Below are 22,605 nucleotides of genomic sequence, written 5' to 3'. Positions count from 1 at the left end.
TCCCCAATAAATTCAATTTTTGAAAATAAAAAAAAAACAATAAAAGTACACATATTTGGTATCGCCACGTCCGTAGCAACCGGCCCTATAAAACTGTCCCATTAGTTAACCGCTTTAGCGAAACCCTTAAAAAATAAAAATAAAAAAACGAAGCAAAAAATAATGATTTATCATACCACCGAACAAAAAGTGCAATAACACGCGATCAAAAAGACGCATATAAATATCCATGGTACCGCTGAAAACGTCAGCTTGTCTCGCAAAAAACGAGCCACCATACAGCGTCATCCGCAAAAAAATTAAAAAGTTATAGCTCGCAGAATAAAGCGATGCAAAAATAATTATTTTTTATATAAAATAGTTTTCATTGCATAAAACCGACAAAACGTAAAAAAACGACCTAAATGAGGTATCGCTGTAACCGTACTGACCCGAAGAATAAAACCGCTTTATCAATTTTACCGCACGCGGAACGGTGTAAATGCACCCCCCCAAAAGAAATTCATGAAACGCTGGTTTTTGTTCATTCTGCGTCCCAAAAAATTGGAATAAAAAGTGATCGAAAAATGTCATGTGCCCGAAAATGGTACCAATAAAAACGTCAACTCGTCCCACAAAAAATAAGACCTCACATGACTCGGTGGGTCAAAATCCGGAAAAATTATAGCTCACAATATGTGGTGATGCAAAAACTATTTTTACAATAAAAAGCGTCTTTTAGCGTGCGACAGCTGCCAAACATAAAAACCGCCATAAATAGTAAATCAAACCCCCCGTTATCACCCCCTTCGTTAGGGAAAAATAATAAAACTAAAAGAAAATGTATTTATTTCCATTTTCCCATTAGGGCTAGGGTTAGGGTTAGGGCTAGAGTTAGAGCTGAGATTAGGGTTAGGGGTGTGTTGGGGTTAGGGTTGGAGTTAGAATTGGGGGGTTTCCACTGTTTGGGCACATCAGGGGCTCTCCAAATGCAGCATGGCGTCTGATCTCAATTCCAGCCAATTCTGCGTTGAAAAAGTCAAATGGTGCTCCTTCTCTTCCAAGCTCTGCCATGCGCCCAAACAGTGTTTTACCCCCACATGTAGGGTATCTGCATACTCAGGACAAATTGCAAAACAACTTTTGGGGTCCAATTTCTCCTGTTACCCTTAGGAAAATAAAAAAATGGGGGCAAAAATATAATTTTTGTGGAAAAAAATGATTTTTTTATATTCACGCCCAGGCGTTATAAACTTCTGTGAAGCACTTGGGGGTTCAAAGTGCTCACCACACATCTAGATAAGTTCCTTAGGGGGTCTAGTTTCCAAAATGGGGTCACTTGTGGGGGGTTTCCACTGTTTAGGTGCATCAGGGGCTCTCCAAAAGCAACATGACACCCGCAGACCATTCCATCAAAGTCTGCATTCCAAAACGTCACTACTTCCCTTCCGAGCCCCGACTTGTGCCCATACAGTAGTTTTCTCCCACATATGGGGTGTCAGCGTACTCAGGACAAATTGGACAACAACTTTTGGGGTCCAATTTCTCCTTGTACCCTTGGAAAAATAAAAAAATTGGGGACTAAAAGATCATGTTTGTGGAAAAAATATGATTTTTTTATTTTCACGCCCGGGCGTTATAAACTTGTGTGAAGCACTGGGGGGTTCAAAGTGCTCACCACACATCTAGATAAGTTCCATGGGGGGTCTAGTTTCCAAAATGGTGCCATTTGTGGGGGGTTTCTACTGTTTTGGTACATCAGGGGCTTTCCAATCGCGACATGGTGTCCGATCTCAATTCCAGCCAAAAACGTCAAATGGCGCTGCTTCCCTTCCGATCTCTGCCATGCGCCCAAACAGTGGTTTACCCCCACACGTGGGGTATCAGCGCACTCAGGACAAATTGCACAATATCTTTTAGGGTCCTGTTACCCTTGGAAAAATAAGAATTGAGGGTGAAAAGATCATTTTTGTGGAAAAAATATGATTTTTTAATTGTACGGCTGTATGTTATAAACTTCTGTGAAGCCCTTGGGGGTTCAAAGTTCTCACCACACATCTAGATAAGTTCATTGGGGGGTCTAGTTTCCAAAATGGTGTCATTTGTGGGGGGTTTCCACTGATTTGGTACATCAGGGGTTTTCCAATCGTGACATGGTGTCCGATCTCAATTCCAGCCAAAAACGTGAAATGGCGCTGCTTCCCTTCCGAGCTCTGCCATGTGCCCAAATAGTCATTTATACCCACATATGGGGTATCATCGTACTCAGGACAAGTTGCACAATAACTTTTAGGGTCCTGTTACCCTTGGAAAAATAAAAATTGGGGGTGAAAAGATCATTTTTGTGGAAAAAATATGATTTTTTAATTGTACCGCTGTACGTTATAAACTTCTGTGAAGCCCTTGTGGGTTCAAAGTTCTCACCACATATCTAGATAAGTTCCTTGGGGGGTCTAGTTTCCAAAATGGGGTCACTTGTGGGGGGGTTTCCACTGTTTAGGTACATCAGGGGCTCTCCAAACGCGACATGGCGTCTGATCTGAATTCCAGCCAATTGTGCATTGAAAAAGTCAAACGGCGCTCCTTCCCTTCTGAGGTCTGCCATGCGCCGAAACAGTGGTTCCCCCCCCAACATATCAGGTATCAGCATACTCAGGAAAAATTGCACAATAACTTTTGCAGTCCAGTTTCTCCTGTTACCCTTGGTAAAATAAAAAAAATTGAACCTGAAGTATTTTTTTTGTGAAAAAAAAGTTAAATGTTCATTTTTTTTAAATATTAAAAAAATTCCTGTGACGCACCTAAAGGGTTAATAAACTTCTTGAATGTGGTTTTGAGCACCTTAAGGGGTGCAGTTTTTAGAATGGTGTCACTTTTGGGTATTTTCTATCATAAAGACCCCTCACAGTGGCTTCAAATGTGATGTGGTCCATAAAAATAAAATGGTGTTGCAAAAATGAGAAATCGCTGGTCAATTTTTAACCCTTATAACTTCCTAACAAAAAAAAAGTGATTTAAGGGCATAAAAATTCAAATTTGGAAAATTGCAAAATTTTCGCCAAATTTCCATTTTTTCCACAAATAAACGCAAGTTATATCAATGAAATTTTACCACTAACATGAAGTACAATATGTCACGAGAAAACAATGTCAGAATCACCGGGATCCATGGAAGCGTTTCAGAGTTATAACCTCATAAAGGGACAGTGGTCAGAATTGTAAAAATTGGTCCGGTCATGAACGTGCAAACCACCCTTGGGGCTTAAGGGGTTAAAGATGTGTGCCCATCTCTACTATTATCCACTGTCATCTGCGCTGGGGCAGTTGAGGGTACCACTACATGCACTCCCATGCTCTATCTCCGTGGCTCACTCTCCTAGCGCCGCTAGCATCCGTCTCAACTCAGTCAATCGTCCCTCTCTGCCACCTTGATAACAGCTCTGGGCTGTGGTCCTTCCATAGAGCTGCCCTCCTTCACGTCTTAACTGACCTCCTCCTGTGGGTGTCTAAGGTCCCACTCAGCCAAGCGTTGTTTTAGGGTTACCCGGATGTCCTCCAGCAACCACTCTAGCTCTCTCTCAGAGCAAAGGGTTCTCAACTTGAGCCTCTTGTAGATGGAGTTTGCCATCTCTTCTGCCAAGTCACCACTCAGTAACTTTCCCTGTTATGCTATCCAGAGATAGATGTTCCCAACGCTGTCACCAGTTGTGAAGGTTTGAGGTTGTAGGTTGTGAAAATCACCTAGGTAGGTTAACAGTACAACTATTTTTTATTCCTTACATCGACGATCTTCTAGCAATTCTGGGTAGATGGTTACAGTGCATTGTCCTCAGTCCGCAAGATCCCATGCTGAGACCGATAGTTCCGCTGCACCCATAACAGACAATACCCACTGTCTCTTAACTTTTGGTTGGTCCACAGCTTTTGTATTGCCAATATAATCTGTAGTCACAGTCCATGCTCCATACCACGACCGTCTCCCGCTCCATTTGGCATCAACAGTCCTTAAGATAGTTCCTCACATCCAGACGATAGATAACACAACCGCAGAACATGTATTAAGCTCTAATATTAGAAGAGGTCTGGGGACACAAGATGAAAACAGAATTCTCCCACTGTACAAATCACTCATCAGACCACACTTGGAGTATTGTGTGCAATTTTGGACGCCGGTGCTCAAGAAAGACATTACTGAACTTGAAAGGGTTCAAAGGCGGGCTACTAAAATGATAAATGGAGTTGGTTCACTACAATACCCAGAAAGGTTATCAAAATTAGGTCTATTTACTTTAGTAAAGAGAAGACTTAGGGGAGACTTAATATATATGTACAAGTATATCAGAGGGCAATACAGAGATCTCTCCAATGAACTGTTTGTACCAAGGACTGTGACAAGAACAAGGGGGCATTCTCTTCGTTTGGAGGAAAGACAATTTCTGCACCAGCATAGAAGAGGGTTCTTCACAGTAAGAGCAGTGAGGCTCTGGAATTCTCTTCCTGAGGAAGTGGTGATGGCCAACTCACTGAATGAATTTAAGAAAGGAATGGATGCTTTTCTTGTGAGTAACAGTATAGAAGGTTACAAATAACAATATTATAGGTAGATGGTTGACCCAGCTTAGGGGAAGGAATTTTTTTCCCTATGGAGAAAATTGGCTTCTACTCAGTGGGTTTTTGCCTTCCCCAGGATCAGCAATGCAAAACAGCTGCACTAAAAATAGGCTGAACTAGATGGACATAAGGTCTTCCTTCAGCCTTCAAAACTATGTTACTAACAGGCAGCAAATTATAGAACTGTCCCATAATCGAGGTTCTCTAAACGTCTTTGTGAGTTCAGTGATGGTCAGAAGAATGGACTTGTATTCCACCAGTTGGAGCCATGGTTCCTTGGGTTGTTCCTGAAGAGGGTTTGTTTGCAGAGGGAGCCAAAAAATCTTTTTATATTCACAGCTTCCATTCAGGACATTCTTCCACAGGATTGAAGGAAGGTTTGGAGAGGTGATCCTTCATTATTAGATTGTTCAAATGATCTGCATATTTATCCTAAATTGTGTAGGTTAGTAAATTGCAGTGGTCTAATGCAATACGAAATCAGCATGCATTCACAAATTAACATGCAAGAGTCAACGAACAATGTTAAACATGAGAAACATGGAGCCAGCGATAGTCAATTAAAGATTGAAAAAACTTATTAAATTCTATTGTATCAGGAAAAAAAATAGGCAATAATGTTAATAGTACGTCGATGTCAGACTCCCTCCCTTTGATATGGGCTCCGGCACTGAGCCCACATCTTTCCCCGCACATGTCAGCTGTTTTGAACAGCTGACATGTGCCCAGAACAGCCGCGGGTGGATTTGCAATCAACCCGTGGCTATTAACCCGTTAAATGACGCTGTCAAACGCCGACAGCTGCATTTAACATGCGCTTCCGGCAATCGCACCGGAAATCCGTCCATCAATGACCCCAATGACAAGTTAGTAATTCTGCTACATACAGGCGATCTAATAATCGCCTGTATGTAGCAGAGCGGTTTAGGTTATGGCAGCTTCTATTGATGAATGCCAAGAGTAAAAAAAAAATGTTTTTAAAAATCTAAAAAAATTAAAAAAAATAAAGTTCAAATCAACCCCCTTTCGCCTCATTCAAAATAAAACTTAAAAAATCAAACATACACATATTTGGTATCGCCGAGTTCAGAATCACCCAATCTGTCAATAAAAAAGGATTAACCTGGTAGCTAAACGGCGTAGCGAGAAAAAAAGTATAAAAATGCCAAAGCTACGTTTTTTTTTTCACTGCGACATTGCATTAAAATGCAATAATGGGCGATCAAAAGATTGCATCTGTACCAAAATGATAACATTAAAAGCTCCAGCTTGGCGCTCAAAAAATAAGCCATGACCCAACCCGAGATCTTGAAAAATGGAGATACTACAGGTATCGGAAAATGGCGGAATTTTTATTTTTTTTAACAAGGTTTTTAATTTTTGTTTAACCACTCAAATAAAAAAAGAACATATACTTGTTTGGTGTCTCTGAACTCCTAATGACCTGGAGAATCATAATGGCAGGTCAATTTTAGCATTTAGTGAGCATAATAAAAACTAAAAACTACTGTGGGACTGCACTTTTTTTGTAATTTCATCACACTTGGATTTTTTTTCCCCGTTTTCCTGTACACGATATGTTAAAAACAATGGTGTCGTTCAAAAGTACGGCTCACGCCGCAAAATAAAAAAGTTATGTCTCTGGGAAGAAGGGGAGCAAAAAACGAAAAGATAAAAATACCTCCGGTCGTGAAAGGGTTGAATACTTATAACAGACAAGATAATTAATAAAAAGACTAATAATAGGGCTGAGGAAACAACATGTATATCTAAGGGACATGGACAGCAGGTGAAAGATGATTGCAATGTAGAAAAAATAATGCCTCTGTATGTGGGCACAAGTATATATAGTACCTCTTCTAGCATATCAGTAGTACATTTCTATACAAAAGAGAGTTATCAACAATTGAACTCTAAGTGTACACCCGTAAAGAGCACTTTGTAGCGAAATGCACATTGGGGCTGCGGGTCAGGAATCACACTTGGATAATTATGGTTAAGATCAGGTGTTATATTTGTATTTGTTATTAGTGCCCATATCTGCATATCATATGCACATCTCCTAGCTACAAAGTGGTTTTGGGAATCCCTGAAATACATGGATCTCCTTCATTGGACAGTGTTCTGGTGGTGGTCTGGTAAGATTGGGTGATACCCGGCGGTGGAACGTCAGATTCACATTAATGGAAAAATTGGGTGACACCCGGCGCCAGAGTCACAGTACTAGGAGTTTGGGTGATACCCGGTGATGGAATGACAGGACCACATTAGCAGGAGTGCAACCACTCCCTCGGATTAATGGTGCTTCTGGGTCTCGTGGTTAGAAGTAAGGATGGGAGGGAAGGGGCAATGCCCTGGAATGATAAACTACCAGACCCCATTTTTAGCTTCGAGGACCTCACCAAGTGTCTCTTACGTATCAAAAATATCAATAAATTGGCTGCTGTGGCCGTTTTACACCCAAGAATGGTTGTGCTGGTCTTTGTTTGAAGGGGGGGGACAAGGAATTATCCACGAAGAATCGACCTTACCAGAGTCATGTATTGTTAACATTGTTTCTTATGACTTTTGTTTTGAAACTGTTAAACTGTAAAGCGCTGTGCAATATGTTGGCGCTATATAAATAAAGATTATTATTATTATTATTATTATTTACCGATGTACACTAAGAGTACAACTATTAGGGCATTTTGCCTTGCTTCTTCGGGGGGCCAGGAAGCTGATGTCACGGTTCCACCCCTCAGGGTGTCTGGGATGCAGTTACTGACAGCTTGGCCATCCAGTCTGGTACAGGGGTGTGCTGAAGCTGTCAGTGTGTTTATTGACAGCTCGACTAGCCAGTCTGTGACTGGGAGGCGTCGGCTGTCTCAGGTGTTCACTTTCCCGGGTAATGGCCATGCCTACTTAAAGCGAACCTGTTTTGGCCGTTATAAGATGCGGCCACTGCCTTTCAGGGCTTATCTACAGTATTCTATAATTCTTCCGGTGCGTTCCAGTCTGATGGGTGTTGCAGGTCCGGGTCTGGCGCCTCTCATCTTCTTGCGATGCCGCCCTCCTGCTTGTTTCATTGCTCTCCAGCATCGCGCTTGTGCGCAGGCGTACTTATCTGCCCTGTTGAGAGCAGAGTAAAGTATTGCAGTGCGCAGGCGCCGGGAAAGGTCAGAGAGACCCAGCACCTGAACACTGCAGGAATTTGCTCTGCTTAACAGGGCAGAGAAGTATGCCTGCACAGCAGTGCGATGCCGGGGAGCCATGAAGCAAGCAGGGGGGCGGCGACTCAAGAAGATGGGAGGCGCCGGACCCTGACCATATGAGTATAATAAATCTTATTTTTCTTATCTTGCAGGTCAGATCGGAGGCTTATCTACAGCATTATAAAATGCTGTAGATAAGCCCTGATAGGCAGTGTCCGCATCTTATAGCGGCAAAAATAGCTGACAGGTTCCCTTTGACTGAGCAGCTTCTCCCAGACCACTGCCAGACGTACACTCATCTTGTGAGGTTTGTGCTTTCCTGTTCCTTGAGTTCTATATGTTTGATCTGTTGCCTGACTTTGGACTTTGTTCTGATTATCCGCCTGTTTAACCCCTTCAGCTCTGATCTGTTATCCTCTCGGTACTCTGACTTTGGAACGTTACCTGACTACGCTTTTGTCTCTTCCTTCTGTTTATGACGTACCCTCCTGGCTTCTGACGTTGGACTCCTTGACCACTCTGACTCACGGCTTGACCGTCAGAAGTGACTAACATCACACATTGTCTCAGTAAATTAGAATACTTTATAACACCAGCTTGACAAAATGATTTTAAAATCTGAAATATTTGCCTACTGAAATGTATGTTCAGTAAATACACTCAATATTTGGTAGGTGCTGCATCAATTACTGTATCAATGTGGCGTGACATGGAGGCGATCAGCCTGTGGCACTGCTGAGGTGTTATGGAAGCCCAGGTTGCTTTGATAGCAGCCTTCAGCTCGTCTGCATTGTTGGGTCTGGTGTCTCTCATCTTCCTCTTGACAATACCCCATAGATTCTCCATGGGGTTAAGGTCAGGCGAGTTTGCTGGCCTATCAAGCACAGTGATACTGTTGTTTTTAAACTAGGAATTGGTACTTTTAGCAGTGTTGACAGGTGCAAAGTCCTGTTAGAGAATGAAATTTCCATCTCCAAAAAGCTTGTCGGTAGAGGGAAGCATGAAGTACTCTAAAAATTCCTGGTAGACTGCTGCGCTGACTTTGGTCTTGATAAAACACAATGGACCTACACCAGCAGATGACATGGCTCCCCAAACCATCACTGATTGTGGATACTTCACACTAGACCTTGGAAATCAAGGTCCCAGAGTCTGGAGGAAGAGTGGAGAGACAGACAATCCAAGCTGCTTGAGGTCTAGTGTGAAGTCTCCACAATCAGTGATGGTTTGGGGAGCCATGTCATCTGCTGGTGTAGGTCCACTCTGTTCTATCAAGACCAAAGTCAGCGCAGCCGTCTACCAGGAATTGAGTGCATTTACTCAATATACATTTCAGTAGGCCAACATTTCGGATTGTAAAATCATATTTTCAAGCTGGAGTTATAAAGTATTCTATTTTACTGAGGTAATGACATTTGAGTTTTCATTGGCTGTAAGCCATAATCATCAACATTAACAGAAATAAACACTTGAAATACATCACCCTGTTTGTAGTGACTCTATATAATATGAGTTTCACTTTTTATATTGAAGAACTGAAATAAATTATCTTTTTGATCATATTCTAATTTTGCGAGATGCAACTGTATGTAGGATATTAAAATCTGACCTGGACATTTCAACATTACATACCGATCTGCATAAGATATCTGAATGGGCAAACACTTGGCAAATTAAGCTTACTGCAGATAAATGTAGAGCAATGCAGCTAGAAGTAATCCTATTGCCGCATATACATTAAGGCTATGTGCACGCGTTGCAGAATTAATGAGCATGCTGCGTATTTTTCCACGATGTGATTCGGCCGCAGAAAAATCCGCAGCATTAGCACAGCATTGCGGAATCCCATAGGATTGCATGGGATGCTTTTTTTGCGTTTTTGCAGCAACGCAAAAAAAAGCTATGTGTGAACACAGCCTAAAAGGGAGTATACTTGATACTACAGAACAGGAGAAGGACTTGGATATTCTGGTTACAAGTAAGCTGAGCAGCAGCACTCAATGTTAAGCAAAAGCAATCGCAATTTTAGGATGTATGAAAAAGAGATAAAAACCTGCGATCCCATCGTATTGTTGCTTCTTTATAAATCACTAGTGAGGCCACATCTAGAATATGGGCTCCACATTTTAAAAAGGATGTTCAAAAGTTACAGTCAATTCAAAGGCGGCAACTACAGCTCTGGCAAAAATTAAGACACCACTGCACAGTTTTATAACAATCAGCTACTCTACATGTCTGACTTCCATTCCAGTGTCAGTTGAATTCCAACCAGAGTACACCTCATTCTACTTAATGTGCTTCTGATTAGGTGATCACCTGAACCAAATCTCATTTACCGAAGGAAAGTATAAAAAACCCTGCTGCTGTGGTGTTCACAATCCTCTTGAAATAGGACAAGCTGGATGAAAAAACATGTTCTAGTAATATCCCAAAAGTAATATGAATGAAAAAATAACTTTTAACCATGCCAAAGGAGTTGAAAAGAAAAGTCTTGAGTGAGGAGAAGAAGGGCTCAATTCTGGCTTTACTAGCAGAGGGATTCAGTGAGTGTCATGTTGTCTCCATCTTTAAAATATCTAAGACAGCAGTCCATTACAACAAGGTCAAGCAGCAGACATTAGGGACAACAAAGCTACAGACTGGTAGAGGGCAAAAACGACTCTCCTCTGACCGGGATGACCGTTATCTTATTCGAATGTCACTCAGCAACCGCAGGATGACATCAAATGACCTACAAAAGGAATGGCAGCTGAGGTGAAGTGCATGGCAAGAAAAGTTCGTAACAGGCTCCTAGACGCAGGGTTCAAGTGAAGTAAAGCAGGAAGAAAGCCTTTCATCAATGAGAAGCAAAGGAGAGCCAGGCTGAAGTTTGCCAGAGACCATAAGGATTGGACCACATTGGACTGGATTAAGGTAATCTTCTCTGATGAGTCTAATTTTCAGCTTTGCCCAAGACCTGGTCGTCTAATGGTTAGATGGAGACCTGGAGAGGCGTACAAGGCACTGTGTCTTGCACCCACTGTGAAATTTGTTGGAGGATCAGTGATGATCTGGGGATACTTCTGCAAGGCTGGAATTGGGCAGGTTAATCTTTGCAGAGAACGTATGAATCAAGCCGCATACAAGGTTATCCTGGAAAAACAGTTGATTCCTTCTGCTCAGGCAATGTTCCCCAACTCTGAGGACTGTTTTTTTCCAGCAGGACAATGCGTCATGCCACACAGGTAGGTCAATCAATGTGTGGATGAAGGACCACCACATCAAATCCGTTTCATAGCCAGCCCAATTTCCAGACCAGAACCCCATTGAAAACCTCTGGATGAAATCAACAGGAAGATGGATAGTCACGAGCCATCAGACAAAGAAGAACTGTTTAAATTTTTGTACCAGTAGTGGCATAAGGTCACCCAAAAGAAGTGTGAAAGACTGGTGGAAAGCATGCCAAGACAATTGAAAGCTGTGATTTAAAACCATGGTTATTCCAGAAAATATCGATTTCTGAACTCTTCCTGAGTTAAAACATTAGTATTGTTGTTTCTAAATGATTATGAACTTGTTTTCTTAGCATTATTTGAGGTCTGCAAGCACTGCATTTTTTTTGTTATTTTGACCATTTCTCATTTTCTGAAAATAAATACAAAATTTAGTGCTTGGAAATTCGGAGACATGTTGTCAGTAGTTTATAGCATAAAAGCGCAATTTACATTTTACTAAAAAATATACCTATATAGAGAAAAATCAGACCTACTGAAAATTTTGCAGTGATCTCTTCATTTTTGCCAGAGCTGTAGATTATTACTTTATGGGGGAAGGAAGGTGATTCTGGTAGCTAAATAAAAATGGGTTCTTTAAAATTTGAATTACCAACCACAAGAGGTTAAAATGAACTCCATTGCCCAGAATTTTGGCCTAAATCACTTTGAAATGTGACACAATTTTTGCACATTGTTGAGTTTTGGACCTTTCAGGGAGTTTCACAAAGTCCAAATTGGGCACAGCGGTGGTTGAACAGGGGCTCTCAGGAGGGGCCTAATGCAACCCATGTGTCAGTCTATACAAAAAAGAGTAAACACAAAATCTACACATATCTTCTCATATGTTTCCCCTTATTATCTGCAGTAATTGTATTATTAAACGGGATACTTTATGATGTTACATTGTCATCTTCTCCCTCATTCAGATCCCTAAATTTTTGGATCCTCTCAGTGGAGATCTTCTATATATAAGAGAACTTTCCAGATTGACCCGTCAAGGATGGATAGGAACAGGAACAAGATGGCAGAGAGGTTATTACACCTCACCCTAGAGATCCTCTTCCGGCTTACTGGAGAGGTGAGAGATTCTGATGACGTCACATTACATCATTCTTATCTATGGGAATAACAGATGGACAGACCTGGAGAGGTGAGGACTCTGGAAATGTCTGTAGGGAGATTTATTAATGTGTCTCTCCATAACCAGGATTACACAGTAGTGAAGAAGACCTCTAGTGAGCACTGTCAGGCCCCTGTGTCTAAGGGATGGGAAAGACCACTGGGTCCAATCACGGGACCTCCATGTAACCCCCTCCTATATGAGGACATAAATTACCAGAAGATCCTTGAACTTGCCTACAAGATGATTGACCTGCTGACTGGAGAGGTGACACTGCTGGGAATGCTGAGATATTATACAGTAACACTATGAAGGGATCGGGGGATGACGGTATCATTCTATGTGTCAGGTTCCTATAAGGTGTCAGGATGTCACCATCTATTTCTCCATGGAGGAGTGGGAATATTTAGAAAGACACAAAGATCTATACAAGGACATCATGATGGAGGTTCCTCAGCCCATAACATCACCAGGTAATAGGACTTCAAAAGATGACCTATAATCTGTATGTAAAGAATTAATTCAGTCCCCGTTTGTGTTTCCACCAGATCTATCCAGTAAGGGGACAACACCAGAAAGATGTACCCGTCCTCTTCTTCCACAGGACTGTAAACAAGAAGATCCCGATGTTCCTCAGCATCATCAGGTAGATGGAGAGGTGTCATGAGATCTCCCCTATGATGTGTAGTTGGCTGTGAAGGTCTCATGCTCAGTCGTCTTTTATCCACCAGTATTATGTTTTATACTTGTGTAATGAGAACGGTGGAGATGGCAGGATTAGAGCTGATCATTGATTGAGGTGACTTCTTCACCTGTATGTGACTTTTACAATATTTGTTTCAGGATAAAGATCTGACCCATATTAATACTGCAGAGACATATGTGTGGGGTGATGAGTGGTGTAAAGAGGAGATTCCTACATATGACTACCCAGGTGAGTAGTAACCACTAAATGCAGAGAAGTCACAGATTCTTCTCAGTCACTGGATGTGGCTGCTTTATCTTCGGTGTGGTCCGGCCGTATCACAATCAAGCAGTCACCATTCTCCTGCTAAACCAAACTGTCCCCATTACTTTGGGCATTGGAAGTTCTTTTGTTGAAACCTGTTCCGGCCAGAACTTACAGCCCGGAAAATGCACCTTATTACCTGGAATTAGAAGATGCTGACCCTTACCTTCCCAGATCTCGAAACTGCAAAGCCAAATGACAGTGTACGTAGAGTGTGCTGACAACATAGAAAATCATGTAAAGAATATGATCCGTATGGTGGGCTTTACTTTTATGACGAGACACCAGTCCAAGTCCTTTTTAGCCATATGCTCCAATATAAACAATAGACACATAAACGCAAGAAATATAATGGAATTATCATTTTTTCTTCTTTCTTTTTCTATTTAAATGCTTCCCCGACACTACTTCATTCAGACGATAGAAAAGAATATGCTTCAATCAATAATTGTTGTTCGTATTTCCTAAACTCTTTGCTTCTACTTGTCCCAGCAATTCATTTATTGGGATGTGTAACTTGGCCCAAGCTGTTATAAAAATATATTTTTAGCAACTATACAGTTTATAAAAATGGCTCATCTTACAAATAAGAACCAAGAAGTAATTAGATCCTTAGTAGGACAATCCGTCTTGACTCTTGCAAAAAAAATGAAATGACAAAACAATATTTGGCCTCAGCAACAAATGTGTTAACCGATTCCCAAAATTCCCTAATTTCCCAGCAATCCCAATACATATGAGATAGATCGGCCGCCTCTGAGTTACACTTGTGGGCTCACACGGGCCCACCACAGTTGATGTGCAAAGCCAGGTTAGAGGTGTTGGGATAAACGAGCTCAGGAATCAATAGAGGACACACAGACACGTAGTGTCCAGCATAAGATTCCACCTTAATGTAATGCGAATCTTTTTTATATACATCCCTGGCAGGAAGGGATTTATGCCAAAAGCAAGCAACTGTTTGTGAGATTAAGAGATAGTTGTGTCTGGCTGGATGTAGAATCTCTGGGACTTGGAATGTGTAGGGTGGGTTTCTGTGTGACAGATTTGGATTTCCCAGACGCTTGGGTCATGTAGAATTTTTAATATATCCGATCTTCTATATAAAAGCGGGGGACGGTGCAACCTGTGAATAACCATAAATTGGAACGTTCTCTCATGTGACGTAGAGAAGAACATTAGCAGAACTTACAATTATTTCCCATTGATTAAGATAAATCCAAGATCTGATTCCAGAATTTATTCTCTTCTGAAAGTCAATTCATCGAATGTTTATAGGGAACTAATTCTGCCTTTACAGATTTCACTTTACAATAAATAATCAATGTAAGTATATGTTCCCCCAAAACAAAAACCCGAGGTGAAGACGGAATAGAATGTCTTATCTGCAAATAAGGAAAGAAATCTGAATTCTATAATCCTACTTGTATAGCAAATCCCTGTTTTAATATCTGCAACAATAATTATTCCCATTTTTATTCAAAGTTTGGCAGTGTAATAAATGAGGGAGATTAGTATTATCCCACAGCGGACACATGGAGGCCGGGCAGCCCACCTACATGAGACTTTTTTTAAATGCCTCATGAAATTTAGTTAGCAAAACAAAAAAAGACAGTAATTAAAGGAATTAGACACAGACCCAGACTCGTAATAATGCTAAAGCCAAGATCCTAGACTTGGCCGCTCTAAGTAAACTCCAAAAACAGCATATTAAGAAAGGAGAACTATAGGAGTGCTTTTAAAAAAAAAAAAAAAAAAAATTTCTTGACAAACTTTATTAAACATGTAGTAATGATTAAAAACAGACATGTAATGTGCAAGACAAGGACACCAAAAAGTGGAATGCAGTTCTATTTAACTTCAGTTTGTATCAAAAATAATAACTTGATTAAATTAATATAATCACTGCGCTGTCAGTTCTAGAGGTGCTGCCAAAATACTTACTCTTACCGTAAGGAATTGAGGGTAAACTGATTAAATTTGCTGATGACACAAAGCTAGGAGGGATAGCTAATACTAGAGAAGAGAGAGAGAGGATTCAAAAATATATAAATAAACTGGAGCAGTGAGCAGCAACTAACAATGGTTTTTAACGGAAAAATGCAAAGTACTACATCTGGACAATAAAAATGAAAAAAGCATATACAGAATGGGAGGAATAGGGCTAAGAAACAGCACATGTGAAAAAGACTTGGGTATACTAATAGATCACAGACTGAATATGAGTCAACAGTGTGATGCAGCAGCAAAAAAGGCAAATGCAATTCTAGGATGTATTAACAGAAGCATACAGTCTAGATCACGTGAAGTCATTATTTCCCTCTACTCCTCTTTGGTCAGACCTCATCTGGAATATTGTGTCCAGTTTTGGGCACCACATTTTAAAAAAGACATCAACAAACTGGAGCAAGTTCAGAAAAGAGCGACCAGAATGGTGACCGGTCTGCAAACCCTGTCTTATGAGGAAAGGTTGCAGGATTTGGGAATGTTTAGTTTGCAAAAGAGAAGACTTAATAGCTGTCTACAAATATCTAAAGGGCTGTCACATTGTAGAAGGATCATCTTTATTCTCATTTCCACAAGGAAAGACTAGAAGCAATGGGAGGAGACAGATTAGATATTAGAAAAAACTTTTTGACAGAGTGATCAATGAGTGGAACAGGCTGCCACGAGAAGTGGTGAGTTCTCCTTCAATGGAAGTCTTCAAACAGAGGCTGGACAGACATCTGACTGGGATGATTTAGCGAATCCTGCTTTGAGCAGGGGGTTGGACCAGATGGCCCAGGAGGTCCCTTCCAACTCTACGATTCTATGATTCTATGAAAATACGAGCGGGAAACTTTGTAAATACAGGACAGCTGGTTCCAATAGAACTGTGTATAGCTGTGTATAGAACTAAATAAAAAGGAGTTTTTACAAAAAAGTTTTTTACTTATAAATTATTAGGTATAAAATACTAGATTGTACAAATAGTTGTACTTACGGGTTTGGCCATTCCAGATGTAAGTAAATGCTTTATTGCTCAGATTATGTAGCTCAATGTGGACTTCTAGCCCGTTGGAAGTGTGTCCCTCCTGTGCATCCGTCCGAGCTCCCCAGTGACGTCACTGTCAGCTCCACCCCTTTTATCCTCGCCGAGACCTCAGTGTAGCCGCCGGCCGGGGCGCGTGAGGATCCGGCGTCCCTTGCCGCTCATTGAGCAAGCACCCCCAGCAAGAGGGTGTGCTATTCGCCATCTGCTCCCTCCTCATCATAGCTGTACGCTATACCACCAACGGTACAGCAGAGCGTTCTAAGCAATCCCTGCCCCTCCTTGCTGCCATGCGCCAGCATAAACTAGACCACCCACGGTGGCCTAGTAACCTCAGGAGCTTCATTTTTTTCTCGGTCTTCACTATACCACCAACGACTTAAAAAGTGCGTACCAGAGATCTAATTGATCACACTGACTGCATTTATTAACGCATGTTGTGATCTTTATCTAAACCGCAGTTTTATAACAATAATACACTTCTTGTAGTGACGTGCATCAACGGGCTAGGAGTCCACATTGAGCTCGTTAGCAGCAAGCATCAATATACATCTGAAATAAATTGTGAAGTGAGTACACTGACCCACACATTTTCCCTTTTAATATCTGATTGGTTTCACCATATGCATATTTTTTCATTTAGTCCAGCAATCAGCTGCATCAAATCCACTCTCATTCATTTATCAAGCACCGCTCCCTATACATATACAGTCATATGTAAAAGTTTGGGCACCCCTATTAATGTTAACCTTTTTTCTTAATAGCAATTTTGGTTTTTGCAACAGGTATTTCAGTTTCATATATCTAATAACTGATGGACTCAGTTATATTTCTGGATTCAAATGAGGTTTATTGTACTAACAGAAAATGTGCAATCTGCATTTAAACAAAATTTGACCGGTGCAAAAGTATGGGCACCCTTATCATTTTCTTGATTTGAACACTCCTAACTACTTTTTACTGACTTCCTGAAGCACTAAATTGGTTTTGTAACCTCATTGAGCTTTGAACTTCATAGCCAGGTGTATCAAATCATGAGAAAAGGTATTTAAGGTGGCCACTTGCAAGTAGTTCTCCTATTTGATTCTCCTATGAAGAGTGGCATCATGGGCTCCTCAAAACAACTCTCAAATGATCTGAAAACAAAGATTATTCAACACAGCTTTTCAGGGGAAGGATACAAAAAGTTGTCTCAGAGATTTAACCTGTCAGTTTCCACTGTGAGGAACATAGTAAGGAAATGGAAGAACACAGGTACAGTTCTTGTTAAGCCCAGAAGTGGCAGGCCAAGAAAAATATCAGAAAGGCAGAGAAGAAGAATGATGAGAACAGTCAAGGACAATCCACAGACCACCTCCAAAGACCTGCAGCATCATCTTGCTGCAGATGGTGTCACTGTGCATCGGTCAACAATACAGCGCACTTTGCACAAGGAGAAGCTGTATGGGAGAGTGATGCGAAAGAAGCCGTTTCTGCAAGCACGCCACAAACAGAGTCGCCTGAGGTATGCAAAAGCACATTAGAACAAGCCAGTTACATTTTGGAAGAAGGTCCTGTGGACTGATGAAACAAAGATTGAGTTGTTTGGTCATACAAAAAGGTATTATGCATGCGCTGTATTGTTGACCGATGCACAGTGACACCATCTGCAGCAAGATGATGCTGCAGGTCTTTGGAGGTGGTCTGTGGATTGTCCTTGACTGTTCTCACCATTCTTCTTCTCTGCCTTTCTGATATTTTTCTTGGCCTGCCACTTCTGGGCTTAACAAGAACTGTACCTGTGTTCTTCCATTTCCTTACTATGTTCCTCACAGTGGAAACTGACAGGTTAAATCTCTGAGACAACTTTTTGTATCCTTCCCCTGAAAAGCTATGTTGAATAATCTTTGTTTTCAGATCATTTGAGAGTTGTTTTGAGGAGCCCATGATGCTACTCTTCATAGGAGAATCAAATAGGAGAACTACTTGCAAGTGGCCACTTTAAATACCTTTTCTCATGATTTGATACACCTGGCTATGAAGTTCAAAGCTCAATGAGGTTACAAAACCAATTTAGTGCTTCAGGAAGTCAGTAAAAAGTAGTTAGGAGTGTTCAAATCAAGAAAATGATAAGGATGCCTATACTTTTGCACCGGTCAAATTTTGTTTAAATGCAGATTGCACATTTTCTGTTAGTACAATAAACCTCATTTGAATCCAGAAATATGACTGAGTCCATCAGTTATTAGATATATGAAACTGAAATAGCTGTTGCAAAAACCAAAATTGTTATAAAGAAAAAAGGTTAATATTAATAGGGGTGCCCAAACTTTTACATATGACTGTAGGAGTAAGTATATTGATACTACTCCCTGGACCACTAGTGCGGAACCATTGATACTAATATCCCTGGATTTTAGCAGTGAACTCCTTTGGAAAAAGGCCAGCATATCACTGGCTACATAATCTGAGCAATAAAGCCTTTACTTACATCTGGAATGTCCAAACCCGTAAGTACAACTATTTGTACAATCTAGTGTTTTATACCTAATAACAGCTACAGCCACAAAATTTGGCACAGTCACACGTCTGGACCCCGAGAGCGTCTAAGCTATGTTGTGAGGCGAGATTTTAACCCCGCGCGTTCCAATTCACCAAACAATTTTGCCCCTATCTACATAATGGGGAAAAAGTGTGTGCGCATCAAGCCCCGCCCTTCTGGCGACGCTGATTCATCATAGGTTGCAATGGGGACGTTTGTCATAACGGTTGCCATGGTGATGAAGATGTCGTAATGGGTGTATGGGCATGGGACTATGGAATGGAGGATGTGTGATGGGTGTATGGGCACTCGACTATGGGATGGAGGATATGTATGATGGTATATGGGCACGGGCCTATGGGGGATATGTATGATGGGTATATGGGCATGGGACTATGAGATGAAGGATGTGTGATGGATCTGTGGGCACTCGACTATGGGATGGAGGATATGTATGATGGGTATATGGGCATGGGACTATGGGATGGAGGATATGTATGATGGGTATATGGGCACATGGGCACTCGACTATGGGATGGAGGATATGTATGATGGGTATATGGGCATGGGACTATGAGATGAAGGATGTGTGATGGATCTGTGGGCACTCGACTATGGGATGGAGGATATGTATGATGGGTATATGGGCATGGGACTATGGGATGGAGGATATGTATGATGGGTATATGGGCACTCGACTATGGGATGGAGGATATGTATGATGGGTATATGGGCATGGGACTATGGGATGGAGGATGTGTGATGGGTGTATGGGCACTCGACTATGGGATGGAGGATATGTATGATGGGTATATGGGCACGGGCCTATGAGATGAAGGATGTGTGATGGGTCTATGGGCACTCGACTATGGGATGGAGGATATGTATGATGGGTATATGGGCACGGGCCTATGGGGGATATGTATGATGGGTATATGGGCATGGGACTATGGGATGGAGGATGTGTGATGGGTATATGGGCATGGGACTATGGGATGGAGGATGTGTGATGGGTCTATGGGCACTCGACTATGGGATGGAGGATATGTATGCTGGGTATATGGGCACGGGCCTATGGGGGATATGTATGACGGGTATATGGGCATGGGACTATGGGATGGAGGATGTGTGATGGGGATATGGGCATGGGACTATGGGATGGAGGATGTGTGATGGGTATATGGGCATGGGACTATGGGATTGTGGATATGTATGATGGGTATATGGGCACAGGACTATGGGATGTAGGATAATTATAATTTGCTATAACTAACCACAGTTAGTTACTATGCCCGGGCAGCGCCGGGCTCTTCAGCTAGTTCCTAATAATTTATAAGTAAAAAACTTTTTTGTAAAAAAACACCTTGTTATTTAGTTCTATACACAGCTCTATTGGAACCAGCTGTCCTGTATTTACAAAGTTTCCCAGTCGTATTTTCTTACGGTGAGAGTAAGTATTTTGGCAGCACCTTTAGAACTGACAGCGCGGTGATTATATTAATTTAATCGTGTTTTTAGTTTTGTCAGGTAGGCACAGAACCTGACCCCTTACCACTTGCAGCTCCTCACCAGCTCTTGCACCAAATCTCATATATAGAAGCGCCAGTGTTTATATATTTGTACTTGCAAAAATAATAACTTGGAAGAGACGCCATCAGATCAAGTTATCCTCTAGCTATCAAACACTCCACATTGTGGCTCATAATGAGTCATATAAAGTCGGAATATAAATCTGTATACACATCATGAATTTGTAAGTTATCACAATAGTTGCCATATGGAATGGGGAGTTCAATCATGGTATTAAAACAAACATATCAGGGGAAACAGAGATATTTTAGCAATATCTGATATAAATAATTGAATAAATAACATACAAAGATAACGCTGCAGATTCCCTTACCAAGTACTGAAGATCACCGCAGATATATAGTACACCCCAACGCACGTTTCGCCGTGGTGTTCACATTGCTTTTTGAAAGGGAGGTGTATTGCTTCCAAAAAGGACCTTTTTATCCTAACAGGACCTAGTCACGTGTCTGTCACATGACGAGGCTTTAATTGGCTGTGTGGAAACGGTGCGTGCGTGCGTGCGCGCGTCCGGCCTGCCTGTGACCACGTGAACCGGCCGAGTCCTACAGTCATGCTAGGATGAGTGTGTGATGGGGGGTGTGGCAAACTAGGATAAAAAGGTCCTTTTTGTAAGCAATACACCTTCCCTTGAGAAAGCAATGTGAACAACACGGCGAATAAATAATTAACCCCTTAGCGACAGAGTCAGTTTGCAGCATAATGACCAGGCCAATTTTTACAATTCTGACCACTGTCCATTTATGAGGTTACAACTCTGGAACGCTTTAATGGATCCCGCTGATTCTGAGAATGTTTTTTCGTGACATATTGTACTTCATGTTAGTGATAAAATTTCTTTGATAAGTCTTGTGTTTATATATGAACAAAACGGAAATATGGCGAAAATTTTGCAATTTTAAAACTTTAAATTTTTATGCCCTAAAATCAGAGAGATGTGTCACACAAATTTCTTAATAAATAACATTTCCCACATGTCTACTTTACATCAGCACAATTTTGGAAGCAAATTTTTTTTTTGTTAGGAAGTTATAGGGGTTAAAAGTTGACCAGCGATTTCTCATTTTACAACAAAATTTACAAAACCATTTTTTTTTAGGGACCACATCATATTTAAAGTCATTTTGAGGGGTGTACATGACAGAAAATACCCAAAAGTGGCACCATTCTAAAAACTAGACCCCTCAAGGTGCTCAAAACCACATTCAAGAAGTTTATTAACCCTTTAAGTGCTTCACAGGAACTAAAGCAATGTGGAAGGAAAAAATTAACATTTAACTTTTTTTGCAAAAAATTTACTTCAGAACCATTTTTTTTATTTTCACAAGTGTTAAAAGAAAATCAACCACAAAATTTGTTGTACAATTTCTCCTGAATACGCCGATACCCCATATGTGGGGGTAAACCACTTTTTCAGCACACGGCAGAGCTCGCAAAGGATGGAGCGCCGTTTGACTTTTTCAACGCAGAATTGGCTGGAATTGAAATCGGATGCCATGTTGCGTTCGGAGAGCCCTTAATGTGCCTAAACAGTGGAAAACTCCAACAAGTGACCCCATTTTGGAAACTAGACCCATTAAGGAACTTATCTAGATGTGTGGTGAGCACTTTGAACCTTCAAGTGCTTCACAGAAGTTTATAACGTAGAGCCGTGAAAATAAAAAATCCATTTTTTTTCCACAAAAATGATCTTTTCGCCCCCAAATTTTTATTTTTACAAGGGTAACAGGAGAAATAATACCCCCACAGTTATTGGGCGATTTGTCCTGAGTACGCTGATACCCCATATGTGGGGGGAAACCACTGTTTGGGCGCATGGGAGAGCTCGGAAGGGAAGGAGTGCCATTTTGGAATGCAGACTTTGATGGAATGGTCTGCGGGTGTCATGATGCGTTTGCAGAGCCCCTGATGGGCCTAAACAGTGGAAACCCCCCACAAGTGACCCCATTTTGGAAATTAGACCCCCTAAGGAACTTATCTAGATGTGTGGTGAGCACTTTGAATCCCCTAGCGCTTCACAGAAGTTTATAAACTCAGAGCCGTGAAAATAAAAAGTCTTTTTTATTTCCACAAAAGTGATTTTTTTTAGATCCCAATTTTTAGACCCCCCCAAAGTTGATAAATAGTGGAAACCCCTCAATTCTTGCTCCAACACACCCCTAACCCTAATCCTAACCCTAATCCCAATCCTAATTCTAACCCTAATCCTAGTTCGCCCTAACCCTAATTCTAACCCGAGCCCAACCCTAACCCTAACCCAACCCTAGCCCAACCTCAGCCCTAGCCCTAACCCTAA

General features: G+C 41.3%; 1 protein-coding gene across 1 annotated transcript in view; it reads left to right on the top strand.

Annotated features, from left to right (window-relative positions):
* Window positions 1-22,605, top strand: part of LOC141051188 (uncharacterized) — a 181,746-nt gene that overhangs the window by 1,511 nt on the left and 157,630 nt on the right. Inside the window, 5 exon segments of the mRNA XM_073548052.1 lie at window positions 11,965-12,116; window positions 12,246-12,425; window positions 12,508-12,631; window positions 12,707-12,804; window positions 13,002-13,092. Of these exon segments, the coding sequence (XP_073404153.1) occupies window positions 12,039-12,116; window positions 12,246-12,425; window positions 12,508-12,631; window positions 12,707-12,804; window positions 13,002-13,092 (571 nt within the window). The 5' untranslated portion in view covers window positions 11,965-12,038.

Source organism: Dendrobates tinctorius, unplaced genomic scaffold, assembly GCF_039654945.1.
Source record: "Dendrobates tinctorius isolate UK_male_01 unplaced genomic scaffold, ASM3965494v1 ptg000155l, whole genome shotgun sequence".
NCBI classification, from domain to species: domain Eukaryota; kingdom Metazoa; phylum Chordata; class Amphibia; order Anura; family Dendrobatidae; genus Dendrobates; species Dendrobates tinctorius.
The sequence above is the reverse complement of the archived record's forward strand: the minus strand, read 5'-3'. Positions and strand labels throughout refer to the sequence as shown.